Source organism: Carya illinoinensis, chromosome 12, assembly GCF_018687715.1.
Source record: "Carya illinoinensis cultivar Pawnee chromosome 12, C.illinoinensisPawnee_v1, whole genome shotgun sequence".
NCBI lineage: Eukaryota > Viridiplantae > Streptophyta > Magnoliopsida > Fagales > Juglandaceae > Carya > Carya illinoinensis.
This window is the reverse complement of record NC_056763.1, coordinates 3,350,767-3,376,954: the sequence shown is the minus strand read 5'-3', so window position 1 is coordinate 3,376,954 and position 26,188 is coordinate 3,350,767. Positions and strand designations below refer to the sequence as shown.

At 37.1% G+C, this 26,188-nt stretch overlaps 1 protein-coding gene across 1 annotated transcript; it reads left to right on the top strand.

The window, feature by feature from the left end:
- Positions 1–1,189: 1,189 nt before the first annotated feature.
- On the top strand, positions 1,190–17,165 carry LOC122288903 (translation initiation factor IF-2, chloroplastic). Its single transcript, XM_043095724.1, has 13 exons — positions 1,190–1,415; positions 1,571–3,195; positions 3,341–3,373; positions 3,639–3,752; positions 4,494–4,643; positions 4,795–4,893; positions 4,982–5,044; positions 5,892–6,047; positions 6,205–6,270; positions 7,185–7,421; positions 14,039–14,314; positions 15,153–15,341; positions 16,671–17,165. The coding sequence occupies exons 2-13, from the start codon at positions 1,666–1,668 to the stop codon at positions 16,830–16,832; spliced, it is 3,075 nt and encodes a 1,024-aa protein (XP_042951658.1). The 5' UTR covers positions 1,190–1,415; positions 1,571–1,665; the 3' UTR covers positions 16,833–17,165.
- Positions 17,166–26,188: the final 9,023 nt, after the last annotated feature.

The following is a 26,188-nucleotide window of genomic DNA, read 5'->3' as shown; positions in this document are numbered from 1 at the left end:
TCCATGGGAACCAAGTTTAGTATGCACAAGATCCTCTCCGTTCAATATCTGATAGAGATTCTGAGATACCCTGGAAATAACTGCAAAATGAACGTACTGTAAGCTGTTTGGTGAGAGGATAGCTAGCTAGAAGTAATTTTGTGACAAGAACTTACAGAGGATAAAGATATTAGTCCTCAGGTTTATAACAAGTGTAAGGGATGCATCCATGTCCATACCACTCGGCTGTTTCCACCATCTTTGTCAATCTTATTTCCAAGTAATATAAAGGGAAAGTTGCAGGCTGCAAATGAGGATTAGTGCATATCCTAATCAAGTATGCAGGTAAGAAAGAGTAAGAGAAGGATCTCCAGATGCAAAGCAACTACAACATATATTGGATGATATATGTTTTCCAAACACATCATGTAGCAGAAAATTGCACAAGAGTTTAATGATGTAATCTTTTTCTGGTTAAAGATGATACCAATAATGATAATCCATGCAGTTTTACACCAGAAAACATTGGACTCTTGATATTTTTCACAAAGTTGCCGAGAATAACTCATACCTTAACATAAAAGATCATAATTGGAATTGGGTTTAACACAAAGTTCCAAGAGTTATTTTATTGGAATTGGGTTTTCATTCTTCACGCATCATAAGCACGCGAAGTCCGATAGTTACCAGATTTGGATGAACTACTTAGAGGATGGTTCAGGAAAGTTAAGACGAAATGTGTTCTGCTTTGGCTCTGTTTGAAAATGTAGTCGTGCCTTCACCTAGATTTTACCTCTTATTTTTTTGAAATGCAAGAAAGATGATGTTAGTAGCGTTAGGTTATACACTGACGTGATTTAATAAAACATGTCAAATTTATTTGATAATAAAAAGAGATTTATTACATGATATATCACAATAAACTACATTATGTTATAAAATTCCTTTTTTATTTTTATTTTTTATTATTTTATTATCTTTATTTATTTATTGGTAAAATTTGCATACACTCTAACAAGGAGGGGTGACTATTTCAGAAAAAAAAAAAAAGGAAAAAAAAAGGAGTGGTGACATGTTTTTCTCAAGTTATGAAAAAAACGAAAAGGAAAAATAAATAAATAAATAAATGAAGGCAGAGCACCACATAAACGAGACACCCTACCTTATCACATACAACATAATGAAATTGGAAGGCAGAGAAATGGCCACAGGTACGGTCTCTTCCTACCAAAATTGGATTTTTCCGTCCCCACCCTTACCATACTACCCATAGCCACTAATATCGTTTACTCAGAATGTCCTTTTCCCCCACACACACCCATACACAACTCTCTCTCTCTCTCTCTCTCTCTCTCTCTCCATTTGCGAGATTGTTTCTGACCTTTGGAATTCCACAACGCTGTTGTTTCTTCTCTCGCAGAATTTCTGGTGGAGAGGTAAGATTGTTTCTTCTTCTATAAGTCGTAAATTCTGGGAGGGTTCTCTTTCTTCGTGTATATATATTGATATTATTTGGGGCAATTTTATTCCATGAATAGCTCAAATTTCGTCCCTTTTATTTTTCTGAAAATTTCGGTAATTCATATTGTAGGAACTTAGCTAATTGACTTGGAATTCGTAGACAGCGTAGAATGAGGAATTACTGAGAACTGAAAGGTTTGGTTTTGGGACTGGTGGGGCGTACCCATGCTAATATTAGTGGCAGGAAGTATGCAAGGAACTATGACTTCTCTGGTGAGTTTGGGAAGTAGTATAGCATCGGAAAGGTCCCACTCCTCTCTGTTTAGGAGAGTTTCTTTGTCTAAAGGAAATTTTACGGTTAAGAAGAAGAGATGGCACTGTGTGTCTTTGTCTGTCTGTAAATATTCGGTCACAACAACTGACTTCGTACCTGATCAAGGCAATGCAGTGTCACTGAATCCATCTAGTAACACCTATAGAGGAGGAGGAGGAGGTAAAGGTGATGATGGTGATGCAGGTTTCCTACTTAAGCCTGCTCCTAAGCCAGTGTTGAAATCCTCAATGTCCAATGGTGAACCCCTTCCGGTCACTTGGGAACCATCCGGAATCAATGGTGATTCTTCTGATGGTGAAAAGTTAGAGGATGCTGACGAGAGGAATAAAGTGATTGAGTCCCTGGGAGAGGTATTGGAAAAGGCAGAAAGGCTAGAAAGTTCGAGATTGAGCGAGTCTGGAAGCAGGAGAGAGAGTGGGTTTGCAAGTAAATCTACATCATCTACTATGAGTAGTAATTCAGCAAGTGGTAAACCGGCTCAGAATTCTAAAACTTTGAAGAGCGTGTGGCGGAAAGGAGACACAGTTGCAACCGTCCAGAAGGTTAAGGGATCATCATCAAAGCCTAGTAACATGACTGCAAAGGAAGAGATGAAAACAGGGCAAAGGGAAAAGATAGACTCTGAAGCCCGTACTTCTTTTACACCCCGTCAGCCACCTTTGAGACCTCAACCAAAATTACAAGCAAAGCCTTCTGTAGCTTCTGTGCCTGTGATAAAAAAACCTGTTGTCTTGAAGGATGTTGGGGCAGTTCCAAAATCTTCAGTGACTGATGAAACTGATTTAGATTCGAAAACTACAGAACGTAAACCGATTTTGATTGACAAATTTGCTTCCAAGAAACCAGTGGTTGATCCTCTGATTGCTCAAGCAGTTTTAGCCCCTGCACGGCCAGGAAAAGGCCCTTCCACTGGAAGGTTCAAAGATGATTATCGTAAAAAAAATGCCTCAGCAGGTGGACAACGGAGACGAATGCTTGATGTGGATGATGCTGACATTCCAGATGAGGTCTCGATTCCTGGTGCATCTATCGCAAGGAAAGGGAGGAAATGGAGTAAAGCAAGTCGAAAGGCTGCCAGACTTCAGGCTGCCAAAGAGGCAGCTCCTGTAAAAGTAGAAATCCTTGAGGTTGGTGCGGAAGGTATGCTGATTGAGGAGTTAGCGTACAACTTAGTTATTGGTGAAGGTGAGATTCTTGGGTATTTATACTCAAAAGGAATTAAGCCTGATGGGGTGCAAACTCTAGACAAAGATATGGTGAAAATGATTTGTAAAGAGCATGATGTTGAAGTGCTGGATGTTGATCCCATTAAAGTTGAAGAAATGGCAAGAAAGAAGGAAATTTTTGATGAAGAAGATGTAGACAAACTACAAGACCGGCCCCCCGTTATTACTATAATGGGTCATGTGGATCATGGGAAGGTAAGTGATAGCAATTTGGATCTTCACTTCTGTTTGGACCTTCTGCATCTATTTCCTATTACTTTCTACTGGTATTGCTTTAAATTGTAGTATATCCCTGCGGCTAAACTTTGCTAATATGTTTTTATTGCTACAACCTTGACAGACAACCCTTTTGGATTATATTCGAAAGAGCAAGGTACTTATGGAAGCTTAATTGACTTGATACCCCTTTCAGTTTCTTTTGAAATGCCCATTGTGGGGTCTTATTGATTTGTTATTTGTAGTGATTTCGATTAATTTTGTTTTTATTTTGTGAGATACTGTTATGATTTGGCTAGGATGCATAATTTAAGACAAGCCACTCATTGTCTTGTTCAGCTTTGGTACTGGATAATATTTTATTGTAGTTTTTGCTAGTTGTGCTATTGTTCAACTAGTGCCTGACTGCTAGATATTTGCAGGTAGCTGCATCTGAAGCAGGTGGCATTACCCAAGGTATTGGTGCATATAAGGTGCAAGTTCCTATAGATGGCAAGGTGCAGCAATGTGTTTTCCTTGATACACCAGGGCACGAGGTACACTTCCAGCTAACATGTTAACTTTTAGCTTTTATTATTCCTCCCCTGACCTCAAAAAAAAAAAAAAATATATATATATATACATTATTGTTTCCTCTTTTATAATTCATATTTTGGGGTTTTATAGTCATTGTTTGAATGGTAAATTATCTTTTGCTAGTGCATTCGTAACGACCTAGAGAAAGCACTAGCAATGCCTACACTATAACCCCAAAATGACTAGTCAATTTGAAACTTACCTAGTAAAGACTGGTTTCACCTAGTAAGTTGCCAATGTGGGATATAACACCTGTGATTACCTTTATAATTTACCCACTCTATGTACTTATTCCTTTTCTTGATGTGAGACGGGGGTGTTATGAACTTCCCCTTTTGAGTTCCTGATGTCCATGTGGGTCTATGTTGTACAATCCCATATCTAATGGTAGGGCTTATTAGGTAACTCGGATACCATATTTAATGATCCAAGGAAACCACTAGCCGCACTTGTGTTATAATTTTAGTAGACTAGTCCATTTGAAGCTTATCAGGAATCACTTATAAAACCCAATTTCATATAATAAGTATCTAATGTGGGACTTAACACATATAACTACCTTTATACTTACTCTATATGAGTCGTTTGTTTCACCAATGTGGGACTGGGGTGTTACAACATTGTTATTTTATCGTTTGTGATCTGTAATTTTATTGTGCATTTTTTTGTTTTTTGGATATCTATTATCTATGCTTCTTTAGGCCTTTGGAGCAATGAGGGCTCGTGGAGCAAGGGTTACAGACATCGCTATTATTGTAGTTGCTGCTGATGATGGAATCCGTCCTCAAACAAATGAGGCCATAGCTCATGCCAAGGCAGCTGGAGTCCCAATAGTGGTTGCTATAAATAAGGCATGTCAACTATAATTGTGTGGTTATCATATTTATTTTTCTTTTTGGGATAATATGATAAAGCGGAAAAACACGTTTGAAATTATTTTTTCTCTGATTTGTCATGGCTTAGACTTGCTGATTCTCAATCTTATTTCTTCCACTGCACCAGATAGATAAAGAGGGAGCAAATCCAGAACGAGTCATGCAAGAGCTTTCGTCGATTGGTTTAATGCCTGAAGACTGGGGTGGGGATATCCCAATGGTTCAGGTTGTTATATCTCAACTGCAGGGTTTGTAATGACTGATATTGATACTTGTAGTTTCTGAAATTTTCTTTCTTCGATCTCCTCTAACAGGTTAGTGCTCTTAAAGGGGAGAATATAGATGATCTTTTGGAAACTGTCATGCTTGTTGCCGAGGTGAGTTAGATGTTATTGATGTACAATTTCTTGTAATAAGTTACAAAAAGGTCATATTGTTCCTTTGCTTATCCACCCTCCCCCCCCCCCCCAACACAAAAAAAAAAAAAAAGAAAAAAAAAGAAAAAAAAAAGCAAATAAAGGAAACCTAGTTTTTACTATATTGGTATTCAAAACTTTGAGGAAATCTCCATTGTTCATTTTTTTTATTTATCATTATTTGTGCATTCATCTTTATTTCTGGGGTTCACAACTAGAGTAAAAATTATGCATGGACTATTCCTTTGTTCCTATGAAATGATTTATCTTGTAATGGTTCACTCTGTCCCTGCTGGTGTTTTAAACCAGTTCTGGAGGGGTAGGCAAGAGACCTTTTCCTATAACAGATTTAGGCATTTTCTTACTTAAAAAAAAAAAAAAACAAAAAACAGATTTAGGCATTAGATTTAGGATACACGGCTTTCACCCTTACATTGTTTATCTTTTTATATATGCAGAAAAGCCTTGAGAAGCCATAAACACACTAAAATTCAGAATCTACTATAGGTGTGACTTGCTGAATTGTGTCAAAAAATGAAGGCCTATTTAATGTTTTAAAATTTGTGCGCAATAACATGTCAGCTAACCCGATGGTAGAGAAATTATGTTAACAGAGGGCTCTTAGCATACTACCATAGATTTATGGTTGAATACCACTGCATTAAGCCATTGGGGGCTTCTGGCAGGAACAGGGGAGGGATTACTTCTCATTGTGCTGCACGGTTTTGGAAAAAAATATGCAGATCTTCATCTTGCTGTTTTGACATCTTTCTCCTTTATATCCTTAACATTTGCATGCTTATTTTAGTTACAAGATTTGAAGGCTAATCCTGATAGAAGTGGAAAGGGCACAGTCATTGAGGCAGGTCTTCACAAAGCTAAAGGGCCACTAGCTACATTTATTGTGCAGAATGGGACACTTAAAGTTGGTGATATAGTAGTTTGTGGAGAAGCCTTTGGAAAGGTTGGTATATAGGACTTTGAAGCTCTAGAAGTTTCTAGAAGATAAAGTATCCTGATCAAAGAATTAAATTTTGCATGCTTAATTATTTTGTTTGATTGTTTTTCCATTATGCCCAATACACATTTTTAAGGGATGTTTTTATTATGCACATGGTCAGGTGCGGGCTTTATTTGACGACGGTGGAAATCGTGTCAAGGAAGCTGGACCCTCTATACCTGTACAGGTATTTACTTAAGTTGATGTGAGGTGGTGAATTGTATTATTTACTTTATATTTTAATGCTTCCCTCATATGTGGGTCAGATGGATTAGACATCACGTAAATGTTTCTAATTGAAATGGTGGCTAAAGACCATTGTAAGAGTTTGATCTTTGGACTGTTTTTCTATTACTATCTTGAAGAAGAGGTGAAGTTAATAATTTAAAATTTTATTCTAAAAATTTGTATTTAGCAGTGTATCATGATGTTGCCTCCTGTGGAGTTTTGGGGGTGTTTGTTTCCCTTGACCCTTTAATGTTTGTCCCTCTTATTCAAATCAAATAATATTTTAATATCAGCCTTAATTACGTCCCTTACTGGATATCACAATGTTCGAAAATTTTCTTGCAAAGTCAAATTGTTGAAATCTTTGCATCAACTTACTATATTACATTCAATTAATATATATATTTTTAATTCTTTTGATAACCATATTTATGTGTTTTGCTTTTTTAGCTTATCGTTTGAAAAATTATAGAGATGAGGATACAATGGAAATAACAATGAGTGGAAAAAATACTCGTACTCCCCCCTGTTTGTTTTTTTATTAAAAAATGCCTTAGATTGCAATCTTGGCTATAATCATGCAAAAAATGAAGTTCTCATCGCCTCAACCCAGGGAAGGAAAATTATTGGTCGGAAGATTTGATGGACTTTGGTGTCTCCCCTCCCCCATTTGACCAGTACATGCAAAAAGCATAGCTTATAACGTATAATATTGAGCAGAAAGAACAAAATCTCTGTGAATGGATGCCTTCTTTAACAGCAATACACAAAGTCTTGCAATGATATATGGTCCATGTTAACCCTTTTTTCTTTAATTCCTCGAACTTTTGGTTCAACTTTTAGCTTGTAATTTATTTCTATGTGCATTTGCAGGTGATTGGGTTAAATAATGTTCCAATTGCTGGTGATGAATTTGAAGTTGTTGATTCCCTCGAAATTGCACGTGAAAAGGCTGAGTTGCGTGCCGACTCATTACGAAATGAACGTATCTCAGCTAAGGCTGGAGATGGGAAGGTTACACTTTCTTCCTTGGCTTCTGCAGTTTCAACAGGAAAGCTCTCTGGATTAGACTTGCACCAGCTGAATATTATCCTGAAGGTTGATGTTCAGGTATGCATATTTATTTTATGTATAAAAGAAAAGTAAATAAATTTTGTATACTTTCTGTCTTGCGCTTTACTCTCTCTGGATTAAACTTGCACCAGCAGAATAAATTTTGGTTAGAATTTACAAGAAAAACAAAGCTATGGCAGGCTCCACACCAGGGCAGGGATTAAAGAATGTGGCTCTGGAAAATTCTTAGGGTTGAATAAAGTAAAAGGGGAGACATAGCTGGTTTATTTATAGGATACATGACTTAGGCTTCACGACTCCTAGGCTAGTTGGATATGGAGGCAGGGAGAACGTCCTATTGAATTAGGATTTTCATGCAGTTGAGTTTTCTCAAGGTTTCCTAATGTATTGGCAGCTAGGTTTATGTGGATATTTTGATTGCTACTTAGGGCTATAGAGCACATAATGTGGCGGCAAGGCTGTGGTTTGAGTTGATTGAAATTCCAAGAACTCTTGCGGCAACAAGGTTTGAGAGTGGTGGCTTAACACATAGATGGCTGTGTAAACCAGGTTCTTGGAGGTTTCTTGGAGATTTTATTGTTTATTGGATGTTCTTGGATTTAATTGGTCATAGAAGCCAGCTTCTTGCGAGTTCCTTGCAGCTTTTTAGTTTCCAACCAAAATTAGGAGTCCTAATGACTGTCTATATCGGTAGCAGCATAATGAGGATATAGGTTAGCCTATGTCACAATTGTAATGGTTCAAAATAATACTGCAGTGTTGGCCAGCTACAATTCTAGGACTTCTCTCGACTTCACTTTTCTAGTAAAACTAGGATTCCTAGTCCATCTAGGAATCTGGAAATTTCAAGATTCCTGTATTTTTCCTATTTGGAGAGTAGATTCTATTAGGAATACTCTTACGGTGATATTGGATTAATTGACACCAAGTAATGTATAAAGACTTATAGATCTATGCGTCTAAATTGGAAAATTCACTCCGCCCTAAAATTCTAGGGCTCGGGTGTGGCAATCCCCTCTTCTTTTCCTACCACCCCTGGCATTTATTTGGTATAGGATTGTAGACTCCTAAATTCTCTGGTCCTTTTGGCAAATGAACCCAGAATTTTTGTTTCTTCTTCCATTTTCCTTATTCGAGATATTTTGTTTTTTTCATCTAAAAACTTTCTATCAACCAAGTTAAGAACTTGCTGAACTCTTGTAACATTATTTAGCATACAATACAGTTCCTATGGTTCTTTTCTCCCACTCCTATCAACTCCACCCCTAATCACCAGTTAGGTATTACCGCTGCAAAAGTTATAAAATTTTAGGGACTTCAAAAATCCCCTTAAAATGAAAAAAGATCCTGATGTTGGATATCTTTTGGCCCTTCCTCATAAAGGGCATCATCATACACCTGGCAATCTCATATCAGCTGTAACCCATCTCAATTACCACTCCAAGTACTTTATATCTCCTTCTCAATTTTTTCTAATCCTCAATCAATGTAGTATGCTTTAGCTTTCTTTTTTAATGGAGGAACTCAAAGCTTTCCTTTTCACCACGCTCTACTATTGAATGGCTGCATATTTATTCTTCCCTAGCTGCAGCTTCCAGAATGTTTTTGACTTTTTCAAGCTAGGTGTACCTAATGTGTGCTCCCTATGTACTTGGATAATGCCTTTTGGATCATTAAAAAAATTTATCGTACTTTTTTGAAAAATAAAAAGTCTACCAATCCCAGATCGATGTGTACCATCTCCTTTCCTGAATTTTGGTTGTTAACTTGATTCTGGTACAGCAGAAGAATTATACTCTCCCATTCCCCTTTCCTATGATGATAGGAATAGAAAAAACAGCCCCAAATTGGCATTGAGACTCTCCTTCCATTCTTCAGATTAGTAATTAATGTATAGCAAATCATATTAACTTTATAAATTTTGGTTGTCTTTCTTGCCTTTATATTCTTGAATAATATAAAACAAAAGATTTTGTGATATTCGGAATGATCTATATTTACTTATGCTGCTAAATTAAAGTTGCATACAAGCATTGCCTCTGTATGAACTTCTTCAGAATGTTATAAAAGACTGGTGTGGACAGCAAGTGTAAAGCACATGCTTGGTTCCCCATATCCAGCAATCAAAAGAATTAACCTCAATGCAGATATCTAATAGTTTACCCATGCCAACTTGGAGGTACAAATTAATAGGAAGACCCCATGTATGTTACAAGCTCAGGTAATTCATTGATGTTTTGTTTCATCACGAGCATTGTAAGGAACGAGTCTTCAAAATAAAACACGTAAAAGTAATTGTACATACGACAAACAGAATCTAAAGCATGTAGTTTTAAAAGCCATCAATAATGATAATAAAGAGTTACGTAGTTTCATGCAAATCATCATAAGTAGATAAAACTTTATATCTATAATGCATTTCCCTTGGGCTTCAAAAGGTGAGGCTCGAATGCAGACAATGAACCATTATCTTGAGGAAGTCCTGGCAATTTTGTCCAGGTCCTTAATGCCATCCTATGATAAGTCGATGAGCACTTCTATCTTATGGAGAGACATGAAAAACTGTGGTTTATTTGTTTTGTTTTTATAGTCTTACAACAAATTCAGAACACAAGAAGTAGCAAATGAAGAGAGCATTGAGTTAGCAAGAAATTTGTGTACAGATTGCACAGAGAGAGAGAGAGAGAGAGAGAGAGAGAGAGAGAGAGAGAGAGAGAGTTGACATAAATTTCATATTAGGTTTCATATTCGAATATTGCTTTCCCTTTTCATTTTGATGTTCTATTATACCAAATGTTGTTTTCGAATTTTTAGAATTCTAGCCATCTTTTTCAGAAGGAATGTGAGTTGAGGTGGTGCATCTTACCAACCTAGCTCCCTCATATAGATTATTCAATCAATTCCAGATCTCCATTTTATTTGCCTCTAAGTACCGGAAGTAAGTTGTTAGCTGGTTTGTTTCTTGGTATCAGGGCAGCTGGACAATATTTGTCAGCAAAGCATAGCTCCCTCCTATATATTATTCTATTAGCTTCAGCTCTCCATTTTAGTTGCCTTTTTTTCCCTAAGCTGCATAGCATACAGTTTTTTCCCCAAGTACACGAGTAAGTTTTGTGTACTTGTCATATTTTTTTCCCTAAGCTGCATAGCAGACAGTTTTTACACAATGCAACCATGCAACATTGATGGATCAAAAGTACCCATTTCTACTACATTCGAAGACATGGAACGTTGATATAAGCATTGACATAACTCTGACACAACAGGGCACATGCTCACTCTTATAATAGAAGGTTATCACACACGCTAAAAAAACTTAGTAAAAAAAAGTTTTATTTTTTGGAATAAATACTCTGTCCCAAGTAAAAATGAAGTACATTTAGAATATATTTTTTCCCAAGCGAATAGAGTACATTTAGAATATATATTTTTCCTCAGAATATATCTGTAATTGTTTTTCAAAATCTAAATATAGTTTCGAATCTCTCATATCTTTAAGATAAGAATGATATTAGTCGCTGGTTTTCCAAAATTAAAAGAGCCTCATCTATCCTGAGGCAATTCAAACCAAGATAGAGGAACATAAATATAGAAGCACCAACAATAGAAGTACCAGAGCATACAACAACATAAGAGCAAAGAAATAAAACTATATGAGAGAAATGATACGTATTTCACCAAGCAAGATTTTAAAGACTAGATGCTTCTCTATCCTGCACCAAACTGCCACCCCAAGACATTTTTTTTAGAAGTAAAAGTAAAAATTTATTAATAGGAAAAGGCATAGCCTAAGTACATAGGAAGTATACCAAGAACATGCCTAAGTATGCCTAAGCACCAGTGAGGGATAAAAGCAAATCATGAAAACTGTCCTCATTCCAAATTATGACAGAAACCCAAGAAAATAATGTATTATAAAAGAATCTCTTCATCTCATCCAAGTAACACTTCCAGTCTTCAAAACATCTCTTATTTCTCTCCATCCACAAACACCACATAATACAAAGAGGGATCATTTTCCACACTGCAGCAATGTGAATATTTCCCCTAATACCTGTCCAGCACTTGAAAATAACCATAACTCTTCTAGGCATAACCCATGGCACACTGTCCACTTATGGATCTCATTCCACAAGGACTGAGCCACCTCACAATGTAACAATAACTGGTCCAAGGATTCCCCATTTTTCTTTTACAAGAAACACCAATCCATAATGATGAGACCATGTTTCCTCAAATTGTCAGTGGTGAGGACTCTCCCAAGAGATGCAGTCCATATAAATAAAGCTAATCTTAGGAGGGACCTTACACCTCCAAATAGCCTTCCAAGGAAACCATGATCTTTAGAGAAACCCGAGAGGGCCTTATAATAGGAACGCACCAAGAACCTTTTACTCCCATCAGGAATCCTAATCATCCTATCCTCCATCACATTATCAAACGACATAGCATATAATGAGTCAAAAAAATCAGCAAACGTTCCAAGTTCCCAGTCATGAGCTGCTCTCAAAAACTGACATTCAAATGGAAAGAACTATTAACACCACCCCAAGACGTGCCCAATTTCAAACAAAAATGCCAAAATAGACCAAAATCAGGACCTCAACAAGCAAGCAGCAAGATGGGCACTATGGGTGTAAGTTATTTGGTCCGGACCGGAAAACCCAACCGGACCGAATGGTCTGGTCCATATATACCTAAGAATTTCGGTTTTTGGTTCAGTCCAAGGGTGTATTTTTTTTGGACTGGGCTGGACCGGACCGAGTCAAATATTTCTAGTTTTTTAAAATATTTTATATATATATATTATTTTATATAATAGTTATATAAGTTAATTATGTAATTTTCAAATAACCTATCACCATTGACCATGTATATTTGGAGTTCGGATGATATTTTATTTTTTAATTTCATTTTCTCTATTTTTTGTTTCTAACTTTATTATGAGGATGGCTAGTTCTCATGGATGGATATGGATAATTGTGATAATTTTTTCACAACTATTTTTAGGCTATTTTCAAGTACAAAATGTGCAAATAAAGATAAATAGTTGATATTCAAAAGTGTAAACATTGTGGGCTTTTTTTGTATTGATAGGCTGAAAATAGTCAAAATACACATTAGAAGTGATTTTGGGGTTTTTGTATGTTTGGCCCATTTTACACTGCCCTGGACCAAATTTGACCGAATGGACTGACTTGACTGATGGCTAATGGTTTGGTCTGGTCTATAGGGGTAATCAGTCTGGAAAAAGGGTGGACCGAAATTTTTGGTCTACGACACCACCACCACCCCCCCGGCGGGGACTAAACTGGACCGACTATACCCCTAATGGGCACACCGAGAAAGAGATGGAGACAACAGAATGATGGTTTACGATAGGTGTAGCACAAAATTGGGGCCATAAATATCTAGAAGAGTAGAATCCACATCGGCCACAAGAACAATGAAGAATAAATCCACCCACATCGTCGTACCTAGCAAATCCAGAGATTAGACATGCAACCGAAAGGTTTGATATGGAGCTGATCAGGGAAAGCCATATTCATGCAAAAGCTGACTGCACACATATACCCTTCTGATATGGAGCCGAAACTGTAGAGCCACATCCTGAAAGCCGACTGTGTGACCCTCACCATTCTGTTGCAGAGTTGGATTCAATGCTACCAAAGCAAGAACCTCTGGGCTTCCCTACCGTAAAGCAAGAACCTCAGAACCTCTACTGGAAAGAAAGAACAATCAAATCTGAAATATATTTGAATCCAACTGAAAAGCAAGCCTGATAGAGTTGCAAACAGAAGTCTACCTATTCTCATGCTAAGCTATCCAAAACACAGAGATTTCCCCATCATACCAATTTTTGAAATAATAAATTGAAAAGAGTAGAGAATATGTACAGAGACTCACATGAAGGCAGTACTTGGCAAAGAGATTTGACAATGCCTGCATTAACATTGAAGAGATCATCATGACCATTTTGGTGTATGTTTTAGTTAGTTGTGCAGAGAGGGAAAAGGGGGAAAAAAGCAAACAAGAAGATAAGTCTGTGCAAATCGAGCAGAATAAGCATCAAACATAATCAAATACAGAAATGTTGAAACATGAGAAAACAGGTTACTGGTTTTAGAGACAAAAATGGCATACCGACATGAATTCCACAGCAAGAAACTTTTCTGGGAAAAGAGCAGGAAATGAAAAAGGAGAAGCAAATGAAAAACTGGGGAGAGAGAGAGAGAGAGAGAGAGAGAGAGAGAGAGAGAGAGTGGTGACAAGGACACTGGATGGACACAAGCTGCATCACAAGTGTAATAATATATGATAAGACATAAAAGCCAATAACTTCAGCAAGTATCCAAAGGTAAAGCAGCACCTATGTATAATCAGTTGGGGGCAACAAGTAGAGCCATTTGAAAGGACAAAAAACCCAATGAGAAAATATTTTTCCTGACGTAATTTTGTAATTATTTAATGATATCTAATAAGTTTTTAGATTTTCTCTTGTGAATGAAAATTTGAATGTCAGATCAATTCATTTGTTGCACAATTGATTATGATTAACAGAAATATATGGCTCTTGCGCACATATAATTTCTTCTCAACTATGTAGCTTTCTTCACGAGTTACCAAACTTAAATTCTCTTCATCATGAGCAGGGATCCATTGAGGCTGTCAGACAAGCGCTACAGGTGCTCCCACAAGATAATGTCACCTTAAAATTTCTCTTGCAAGCAACAGGAGATATAAGCACTAGCGACATTGATCTTGCAATTGCCAGCAAAGGAATTATTTTGGGATTCAATGTCAGAGCTCCAGGTTCTGTGAAAACCTATGCAGAAAACAAAGGTGTCGAGATGAGACTCTACAGAGTCATCTATGAACTTATTGATGATGTGCGGAATGCAATGGAAGGACTCCTAGAGCCTGTTGAGGTGAATTCAGATAGCTTATTTTAATTATGTTATTTTACTGAAGATACTGTGCATAGATGCCATGCATGGTGGATATTATGTATGTCCAATTGTGTTCAAGAGATTTTATTGTGCACTTCAGGTGGTAGTTTGCCTAGGTGTCAAATTTATCTAACCTTCCAATCTTTGGACGAACCTTTTTCTTATAAAAGTTTTGAATGGACACAAGTTCTTGAAATCTCCTTTTTCTTCATTCATCTTAAACACAGAGATCATAATGAAGTGTCTTATTTAATATGGATATGGTATTTCACATGGGCTCCAAACATTGCTGTTATAAGACCAACACAGCCTTAACCCAATAGCTTGTGTTGGTTATTGAATTACCTGTATTTAGCTGTCAGGGGCCTGTTTTCTACTAAATACTTGTGATAATGTCATTTTTCACCAACTTTACCTTCAGTATTATTAATCTCGAATGGTCCTTTTGGTACTTTATAAAACAAAATTTCAGCTCAGAAGGGGAAAAAAAGGAATTATATTGTGCTTGTCTAGATCCATTCATTAATCTTTTAGGTTTGGGATTGCTCGTTGGATATGGAATGAGTATATGAAGAAAGCTTCCTGGAGACCTACTAGATAAATTGTGTTATTCTCTTTGCCTGGGCATGCTTGCATGATCGGTAATCGGCACCTATAGCATAGTTCAACATTGTCAGCAATGTCATGTACTGTTTACTGCTACTTTTTATGTATGCATGTGTGTATGTGTATGTGTGTGTATAAGATGCCTGTACAATGCACAAGCATGAGTGTGCTTAATGCTTACAATTGAAAGTTATTGCTATTATGTTCATAGGATCAAGTAACAATTGGTTCGGCTGAAGTCCGAGCCATTTTTAGCAGTGGCAGCAGTCGTGTTGCTGGCTGCATGGTGATGGATGGAAAAGTGGTAAAAGGCTGTGGCATTCGGGTCATTCGAAAGGGAGAAGTAATTTATATTGGCATTCTTGATTCATTGAGACGAGTTAAGGAAGTTGTGAAAGAGGTATGACTTTGAACAAATTTTGCACTGTTTTGTAATACGAGGATACGCCCACATTTTGTATTCTGTCCTTAATCAAACAAATATGCGTGTGTAATTGATCTTCTTGTCTCTGTGATGTTTTTCTAAACTTCCATCTTTTATCGATTCTACTAGAAATCATAGAAGAAAATGTTATAAGTGTGAGTTTCTTGGATTGTTTCATCAGTCGTGTTGGGTTATTAGAGCGATCTTCTAGCAATTCAGATTATGCTAAATCACCTTATGATGGACAATCATGTCTTTGATATCCAGTGCTTAGGACTGGGAAAAAATGAAACCATTGCCATGCGCACGTACATATAGTTATATGTTCTCATGTACATTAACTTGTGTGTGCTGTGTTATGGGGGCTGCCTAGGAGGTAGCGTTGTGTGGATGGTAGATAAGGGAGAGAGACAGAAGTAATACTGGTAGAAAGATCAGACAAGTTTACATATTTTAGCATTGTCTCCTTTTTAATATTAAAGCACTGATAAAGAATAAAAACTGTAAATAATTATTTTAAGCTTGGCTTTGTTCCTAGCACTTAATACCTTAGGTTTTACTTGTCACTGCCTAGCACAATTTTCATCTAAATGAGATTTGAAAACACTTGAAACCTGAGTTCATCCCTGCTGCTGTCTCACACAATTTTGAGATAAAGGCAGAGTTAATGATGGTGATTAGGAAGTGCGTTTTAATTAAATATTTTAGTGGTGAATAAGTACAAAGGTAATGTTATGCTGTTGTTGAAACAAATGCAAATAAATGATTCAGTGTTGGTTAAATGAGTTTCAAAATCGGTCTAACTCTGTTTCCTATTTATCTGGTGGGTTTTTGGACAGTAGAATTAAGTGGAAGGCAAATGCTTTTAAATGGCTTTCTTTCTCATGCTTTATTCAATTACTCCTGGTCTTAACGATTTGTCTTTTCTGGTTACTGTTAGGATTTCTCTCTCTCTCTCTCTCTCTCTCTCTCTTCCCTGGAGGTTATTGAGTAGGATATAGAGCTTTAACTTGATGCGTAGCATATGTTTTTCTATTATCAATGTAAGGCCATTTTTTACAGAAGGATATGTTGTGCTTTATTTCATCATAAGCGTGTATTTAAGTGTTCTTTTGTATACTTCCCGTGTACATGTGCTTTGCCTACTTCATTCGTATCAATAAAATTTTCATTTTACTTATAAAAATTTTTTTTACAGCCAAATATATGCAGGAACAGAGTAGTTGTTCTAAATATTCTTGTAGTCCTATTGTCCATTTTGCTTTGTTTTCTGTCCTTAAAAATGCAGTGTGTCCTCTTGGCCAGGTAACTGCTGGACTAGAATGTGGGCTTGGGATGGAGGATTATGATGATTGGGAGGCAGGAGATGTTCTCGAGGCCTTCAGTACAATTCAGAAGAAGCGGACCCTTGAAGAAGCATCGGCTTCCATGGCAGCTGCACGTGAAGGGGTAGGATTTGAACCATAGAAAAGCATCGGCTTCAAAGCTTTTTTCCTTGAGGAATCCGTGTGCCTTTTCCCTCAAAACAGAGGCACCACTGTCCAATTGGCACTTCGGCAGTGCTTTCCCAGTATTAATTGGTTACTTCGCATCACTTACAATTGACTGCAGTGTTTCGGCCAAGGACATGAGCTTCTAGTGGTTTTGCCTTTTGTTATGTGCGCTTTATTATGTACATAACGATATCATATTTAGCTTCTTTTTGTAAAGGGGAAACATTTATTCAAGCTGTAAAATTTCAACATGGACAAAAGTTTAATCAACTGCATAAAGAATTCAGGAAGAAAGTTATAAGATTCATTTTGGTGCAGTGACATGGATGCATTATTTCTATCTTCAGGACCAAGTAATTGTTGGACAATTAGAAGTGGGAATGCGTGTTGGCAGCATTCCAAAGGGCTGAAAATTGTACGCACGCATGTTTGAAATTGTTCCAAAGGCCAATGCTTGATGACATTATTGAGGCATCACCTTTTGAATCCTTCCATTACATAGACGGTGATCTTTGGAATCTCGCCATTTGCAATCCTAGAGAGAGCCTGAGTTGATGAAGCTGCAAATGTAGCGTCAGATTTTTTGTATGGCAGATTATGAGTAAACTTCCCGAAAAGCTTTGATTTCATGGTCAACACCAAGCCGTTAAGAGTGTCACACAAGCCTTTTTTTTTTTTTTAAATGATTCTCATATCATATGATGAATTTGATCAAAATTCAAAAGTTTGCTTGATACTGACCAATAAAAAAGTGACATCGTTACACCAAAAATTACATCTGTGATAATGGAGAAAGGACTAGAAATGAAGATAAACTCTTATCAAGAGTTGTTATATGACTTGAGAGGCAACCCTAATGCCAAGAGAAATATCATGTTGACAAGGAGCATTGTAAGGATAAAATGAAACATGTTGATATGTGTGAGAAAAATATCATGCCTTGAGGTGTGAACCTAATCCAATTTCCCATCACGTATCAGCAGCATCATCTACTTGTAATGAAATTATACAAACTAAGTGATCAACTGATTTAGCCTTGTATTGGTTTGAAGAAAAGGTAGACCATCCGTCGAAAAAGATGTCTAAAAAAAAAAAAAAAAACCCAAAGTGCCAATAAAGGGGATTACAAACAAAGGAGGAGAAGAGCTCAGGTGATATTTTCTTTCTCAAAGTCGCTGAAAATTTCATATCTAATTTCAATTATGTCGCATGATGAAAGTTTTTTTTATTTTTATTTTTTGTTTTGTGTGCGCATTGCACAAAGGCCGAGTGACACTATTTTAAAATCAAGTTAACTCGAAGAAACTCCCAATTCCTACTGTAGTTGGTAAATACGGTTACATTTATTCTTACTCAAACCAGTGTCAATTCTCAGGTATATATAGGAAAAAATGTTTCATGTTTTATTCCTAATGACAAGTTATTTATTTATTTTTATAATAATAGAATGTTATAACTCTTGCAGGAACAAAAACATGATGTTGTTGTAACGTTAATAGAGATGTTTGTTGTCCTTGGCAAATGTGGAATTTAAGACAATTTTGAATGAATAAGTGTTGTTGGCAAATGCTAATAAGTGGCTCAAGACAATGGATACATTATTTATCAAAATTGCTTGTACTAATTAAAATTGTCATTTGATATACTTTTGTATAGACTAAACGATATTAGTTGACTTTGAAAATTGTTGAATTAGTTCTTTTGTTGTTGGCAAATGTGGTCATGTTTAGAATGTTCTTCAATGGATTCTTCTGTGCATTAAACAGAAATGTTGAATGTGTTGTTCTTTTTGTATGGGAATGGTGTCTATTGCACGTGCCAGGGATAGAGAGAAAAAGGTAGGTGCCTTCTCAAAACACCCTATTCTTGATACCTATCTTACCCAACTATATGCATGTGGTGTGTCTTATAAGCTTGACGTGTTATATCCCAAACTCTGAAGAGATAAATGAATATGAAAATGCTCAACATCTATAACTCAAGAGGTATACAGCATAGGCATAATACGTAGTTCGATAAGATCCAACAACTAATGAAGAACTAAGTTAATTTTTTTTTTCTTTTTAAAGTCAGGGCTCCATGTCTAAGAATGACCCCTACTCCGAGTTTTATTAGAGATCCCTCACTTATGGCGGAGTAGAACTGTGGTTACATCAAACACAAACACCTAAGATTACAAAATAAACAATAATGCCCAAAACCAAGGTGTTAGCCAACCACTATGAGACCAAACCCTCTAGAAAAAACCTCTAAGTAAAAAACCTCATTTCTCTCTAATATAGGGAATACCCAAACGATCCATACGAATCAAACCACTCAAACGGGTTTGAATTACTTCCGACCCATCAAAATCTGTGTTAACTCCATGCTACCCTTCTTTCGCCAAAAAATCCACTACCATATTTGCTTCCCAAAAAATGTGCCTAAACCGTGCATTGATTTCATGATCAAGCTCTTTAGTCTCCTCCCAAAAATCCCAAAGAAACCAAAGTCAACAAATACCAGATGCAAGCCAATTCACGACAACCGTTGAATCCGATTCTACTAAGACATCTTGTAGCCTCAACCTCTTGCATAACTGAAGGCCATCAAGTAGTGCTCGACATTCCTCAATAGTATTAGATAAAAAGCCATAGGAGTGCACAAAACCTGCTATAACACTGCCATTGGAATCTCGAATAACACCTCCACCCGCTGCCTCTCCTGGATTGTTACAAGCACCACCATCAACATTCAATTTCATCCTTCCTATCTCCGGCAATTTCCATTTAATAAAACCAATCTTTTCTTATGAATAGGGACAATTAGAATATTTAAACTTTCCATCACTATCATTTTTTCTCATATGCTGGAATTTTTTTAGAGTGCAAGAAACACCTTTAAGTAAACACTTCACATTTTGAATAACATCTTCTATCTTAAACAACATACCTTCCATTCTAGCCGCACATCGAGACTTCCATGAAATCCATGAAATAATAATAAGAAGAGCTTCATGTATCCAACCTACTTGAGATTGCGCCGCCGCTCGTTGTCACTAAAAAGACACCACACCCTCCCAATTTAGGATCAGCGGTAGCCTTATCTGACAAAGGTTTGCAAAAAACTTCCATACCTTTTGAGCACTTGTCCCCTCACATAAAATATGATGCGAAGTTTCCACTTGAGGCATGGCACAACAGTGGAATTTAGGAGCCAATGGAATGCCCAGGTGTTGAATAATATCATGAGTCGGGACTGTTCCTTTCTTTGCTCTCCAACAGAAGAAATACATTTTCTTGGGAATATCCGCTTGCCACAACCACTCCCTCCATTCACATACTTGTCCACGTTGCTTAGAAATATCCTAGCCAGATTTAGTGGTGAATTCTCCATCCAAAAAATGTTCCCACATCAAAACATCCCGCCCATGCCGAAGCTGTAGACCTGATTCGCAAATTTGATTTAGCACCTCAGGCGTGACCAAGTCCCAAATAGCTTCAATTTTCGGCCCCCTTTCATCAATTACTTCATCAACCAACAACTTGCTACTTCCTACGACCGGACAAAGATCCTTCAAAGGACCACACCCCACCCAATTATCAATCCAAAAATTTAATTGACCATTCCCAACAATCCACTTAGAATTCAAAATCACTTTAGGCAATAACGCTGTTACACCCTTCCAAAACTGGGAACCTTTGTTCGCTTGTATCACATCATAAATATGGTCCCGCCCAAGGTACTTGACTCAATTTAAGAATTTTTTTAAGAGTTAATCCCAAGTATAAGAGTTGTCAAATAGTAATAGAGAAGTCCCTAAGTCATTTCCTCAAGGAACGATTAGTTTAAAATGCAAATTCATTCACTATCAAAAATAAAATAAATTTATTAACTAAGGCTATCTACAACAATATTCATAATGAGAATTGAATTTTTTTGTGGACATTATAAAAAATGCCTTCATTTCTTTTTGCATGAGATGGTGAATGACTGCTAAAAAAAATATGCAAGAAAAGTGAATAAAATAAAATGTTGAACACGAGTGGAGAATAGGAAATATTTAGCTAGCATGTAATACTTTTCGCTCTAATGCACCTTGACGCTACTTCAATCGCTTCCATACATTAAATGGATTCGTGAACGTGCATTGATTAAATTATGATTATCCTCGCTTAAGAAGCTAAACCACATTCATCAATGTCATCTAATCCAATGTTTCCAAGCAATAAAAAGAAGTTCACAAAGTTTACGTTCTAAGGGACATTTTCTCAAACACCATGTGTGCCAACCAAAAGCCACTATTTTCCATTCAATAGATATCAATCTAACCAAGAAAAAATTACAATACTTAGACTAATCAACTCCAATAAAGATAATCCAATGTAATGGTCCAAACAATCCCAAGCAACCAACGTAAATAAAGCAAGAATGGGCGTGAAGATGACTGAAAATTACTGAAAAACAAACCACATACTACCAAAAATAATTTCAAATGAAATAACTACAAAAGATATTCGGCTGAACTGAAAACAACTGAATGAGAACAATTTAATTTAGGTGAAATGTAAATAAAAGCTTGAATCAAACACAAAATAAGGGAAATGTAAAAACTGAAAACATGGAAAGGAGAAAAAAAATGGGTTTCGGAGTCTGATGAATTCTCCAGGAAAAAAAAACCGAATGCAGGCTCCCCCTTCCATTTTCTCTCACTTTTCTAGTAACCACAATATTGCCTTTCTATGATTTGGACCAATAGAGTTCAAAGAAGCCCCTTTCGTGACTCTCCTGCCGTGTCTTCCCAATAGAGCAAAACTGCTCTTTGCCTTTCATTTTTTCAAGACCCAATACACAATACAAGTCTGAAATTGCATCTGTGGTCTAGGCTAGAGTTGGCGTGATTTCCGTTTGATGCAGGGGTTGTATGGCAGTTGATTTTCGCATGGAGCAGGGGCTGTATGTCCAAGAAGGGAAAGAGGTGCAGGACTTTTCGTGAGGTGCTTCCATTTGTTGGTTTCCGTTGGTTTGACGGGATGAAGTTTCCATAAATTGCGTGTGATGGAAATATAGAGTATGCTCCATCGGTGAGTAGCAGGGGCTGAACGTGAAGGTGAGAACTGCTGCAATTTGCTTTTGACGCAGAATTGAAAGCTTGTGTTTAGGTTGAAGAGAGGCCGTGGGTCCACTTCCATCTAACTTGAAGAGCATATCGCAAGAGATGAAAAGTCAAAATATGCATGCGCACTTGAAGACAAAGAAAACCAGCTCATGCGTCCATCAATGTGAGAATTAAATCCATTGAAAGAAGAGTCAAAGTGGTCCAGTTTGAAGATAAACCAAACTTCTTCATGTGGTGGTGTGAATTTGCTTTTGACTCAGGTTGAAGAGAGGCTGTGGGGTCCACTTCCATCAGCTTGTAGAGTAAGTCCAAAGTAGTTGCTTTTCCGTGTGAGTTGGAATTAAATCCATTGAAAGAAGAGTCAAAGTGGGGTCCAGTTTTACAATAAGCCATGGTGGTGTGAATTTGCTCTTGACGCATGAAGAGAGGCCGTGGGGTCAACTTACATCTAACTTGAAGAGCATATTGCAAGGTGTGGTGATGAAAAGTCAAAATGTGCATGCGCACTTGAAGACAAACCAACTCATGCGTCCAAGTTGCTTTTTGTGAGAGGTTGAGTCCAAGTTGCTTTTCCACGTGAGGCCACATTTAGTAAGAGGAAGAGTCAGCCAAGGTGCTGTGCTGTATTTTCCGTCAAACGTAGTGTTGTGCTGCGTTTCGTCAAATCCGAAAAAATGAAATTGAAGGTGCAGGGCATGAATTGATTTAAGTTTTGAAATTTCCGCACGGCCACCTGCATATATGCATAACAATTAACTTCCTCAATTTCATGTAATAAATTAAAAACTAACATCATAAATTAGGCTGTTATCAATTCAGTTAGAATTGATTTATCGAGGCTCAACTTATTCAATTACTAGTAACAAAAATGTGATTGACTCGAATTTAAGTGTAAAATAATCGCAATATTATAGCTCAATCAGTACTTCTTTCGAAAAAATTCTGACCACATAGATTCCCCCTTTATCAATTTCCAACCAAATTTCATAAGTAAAGATTCTTGCACCTCTGTCAAATCTCTAATACCAAGACCTCCCTCATCCACTGGTCTGCAAATAAGCTTCCATGAGATCCACTTACACTTTCTAATCTCCAACGACGAGCCCCAAAGGAAATTAAAAAAAAATAAAAAAATTCTTTTAAATGTTACAAACATGGCTTTTGGCATCTTCAAAATTGATAACATATGAATTGGCATATTGTTCAACACATGTTTAATAAGAATGGTCTTCCCCCCAAAGGATAAAAGCTTGCTTTTCCAACCCACTAATTTTTTCTGAATTCTCACCAAAAAAAAAAAAAAAATCAAATAATCTAATCTTCAACCGCCTCACATAAAGAGGAATTTCTAGATACAAACAAGGCCATGAGCCCTCTTCAAAACCATATATCAATTTGAGATTACTCTTTCTTTCCATTGAAATAGAAGAGGAGAAAAAAATAGTAGACTTACTCAAACTAATCAACTGACTAGACATATCTTCATACCTATGCAATGTAGTCATGAGATTCCTAATGGACACCTTTCCACCATTTGCAAAAATCCGAATATCGTCTGCGTACAACAAATGAGAAATAAGAGTACTTCCTCCCGGATGGTAAGGTTTTATACGACCCAAACTAAATTGTTGATGTAGCATATGAGAGAGAATTTCCTGAGACAAAATAAATATGTAAGGCGATAATGGATCACCTTGCCAAAGTCCACGCGACGCTTGAAAAAAACCATTAGTGCAACCATTCAACATCACCGAGTAATAAGGGGAAGAAATAGCATTGTAAACTAGATTTCTCCAATTATCAGAGAAACCCAATCTACGTAAAACTTCCATAAGGAACCTCCAATTAACACGGTTGTACACCTTTGCCATATCAATCTTCAGCATCACATTACCCCCTCGCACCTTCTGATTAATTCCTTGAGAAAATTCCTGGGCCAAAGACATATGATCAAAAATGCTTCGACCTGGGATAAACACTGCTTGTTCCTTCGAAATAATTCTTTCAAGTATAGGTGCCAATCTCCCAACCATAATCTTCGTCATATTTTATACATAACAGAGCAAAGGCTAATAGGCCAAAATTGTCCAAATCCCATAGGTTCCTCCACCTTAGGAATCAAAACCAGATTTGTAGCCCCATAAAAGGTAGAAAAAGGCTGACCAGTAAAATAGTCCTTCACCATCTCAACAAGGTCATCTTTAACAATATCCCAAGCCAGAGAAAAGAAATAAGCTGAAAACCCATCAGGACCTGGACTGCTATTTAGAGGAATAGACCAAAGATTATTTTTAACTTCTTCAATCGACGGTGTCGCACACAACAAATCATTTTGTTCCATTGTCACTGACAGATCGAGCAAGTCAAGCTCCAGCATGACTAAGTTACAACTGCTGGGAAAAACCCACAGCCTCATCATGCACTACATCAGTCGAATCCAAGACTCTTCCATCATCAAGAGAGATTTTCTCAGTTTTTTTATTTTATTTTTTATCTTCACTCTCACAACAGCATGAAAAAAACTTGTATTTGAATCCCCTTCCATAATCTATTTAGTCCTGGACTTCTGATAAGCCAAGATTTTCTCCTTATGAACCCATTGCAAGTGATCTTATTTACAAAGCATTAACTCATTTTCAGACTGAACAGAAAAATTCCTTGTCACTTCCTCTTCGAGCCAAATAATCCTATCTTCCAGCCTTTTGATTTCAACCTCAATGCGGCCAAAAACGTCTCTATTCCATTTCAACAAAGCACCTTTTAACCTCTTTAATTTTTTACTGATCCACACCATGGCACAACCTTCAACATTAACCTCCCAAATCCGCCTCACCAATGGAAGAAATTCTCTGTGAGAGCCCCACTTTTGTAGAAATCAAAAAGGCCACGCACAAGCCTCTCTATTACCGAATAATTGAATCAACATTGGAGAGTGATCTGACGACGTTCTCGGGAGATAATTCATATTCGTACCCCCAAAATAAATTCAGGAATTGCATATTAACGAAAACTCGATCCAATCAAGCCCCTATTTGCCTTCCTCCAAGTCTTGCATTGCACCAAGATAAACGATTACCTTTGAAAGGGAGATCAAGCATCACACAATCATGAATGCAACCATTAAAATCAGCCTTAGCCCTAGAAGCCTGTAACAAACCCCCAACTTTTTCACTATCATTCTGAATAATATTAAAATCCCCCAAGGTGGACCCTGAGAGTCTTGCAATCTGAGATATTCCCATAATTCTAGTATTTTATCATGGAAACAGCTGGCATATACAAAAGATGTCAACACACGACAATTACCATAAGAAAACCATCCCAAAATCGCTTGTTCTAAAACTAAGATCAACTCAAACTCAAGTTCTTCCGCCAAAACAACCAAATTTTCCCACCTACTTTTGCATTATTCACAAAAGATGGTAAATGCAACCATCTTGCCCATCTACCACATTTATTAGCATTTAGAAAAGGTTCTAAGTAGCCACCACCAATGACCAACTTTTATTTAAAATACGCCGAAGCCTATGTTTCAACGAAATAATTTCCCTAATATTCCAAACCAGTATAGACATTTAAAAAGTCAAATAAATCTTTTGGAATGCCTATGACACTCCAGAAAAACGATAGATTTCTCTTTTCTACCCTTTACCTTTTTCAAAGGAACATGCATTTCTGGATCAAAATCAAAAATTTTGTAGCCAATTTATTCAACTCCCCCTCTTGTTCCCCATCAGAAACCACGTGGCAAAGAACATCCTCCTCAATTAAATCCTTAGCTGCCAAAAATTCTTCTCTTCCCAACCCACCTAACTCAAACTCCAAAGCCTCATCAACCACCCTCAGCAAACTCCTAGGACAAGGCTGAGCCGTATTCTGCAGTGCCTCTTCTTCTGAAACCTCCTCAGACACATCACACCACTTTTCAGAATTTGCTACATGCGTTTGGGTAGGCGATAAATTTTTTAGCACTCCATCCATCACAAACTTTTGTTGCCAGTGAGTCGTAGGGGCGTTAGAACTGCATGCATCAAATGTTTGTACCTCAGGGAGCTCCTTTGTCGACACAACTAGATCCGTTTCTCTAATGACATCCTCACATTTCTCATGCACCACTTCCAACTATGAAATAAATAAAATTTGTTTCGATCAACCAAGATTTGTAGTTCTATGAGCCTGGATAATCTCCATAATTTCCTGATGCCTAGACTTCGACGCCTCACCAATCATTA

What these genes read in the sequence shown, in the direction of transcription:
- LOC122288903 (XM_043095724.1), top strand. Translation starts at nt 1,666, where the DNA reads ATGCTAATATTAGTGGCAGGAAGTATGCAAGGAACTATGACTTCTCTG. An exon ending in GACTCCTAGAGCCTGTTGAG is followed by an intron (nt 14,315 to 15,152) that starts GTGAATTCAGAT and finishes TTATGTTCATAG; the next exon opens with GATCAAGTAACAATTGGTTC. An exon ending in TTAAGGAAGTTGTGAAAGAG is followed by an intron (nt 15,342 to 16,670) that starts GTATGACTTTGA and finishes CCTCTTGGCCAG; the next exon opens with GTAACTGCTGGACTAGAATG.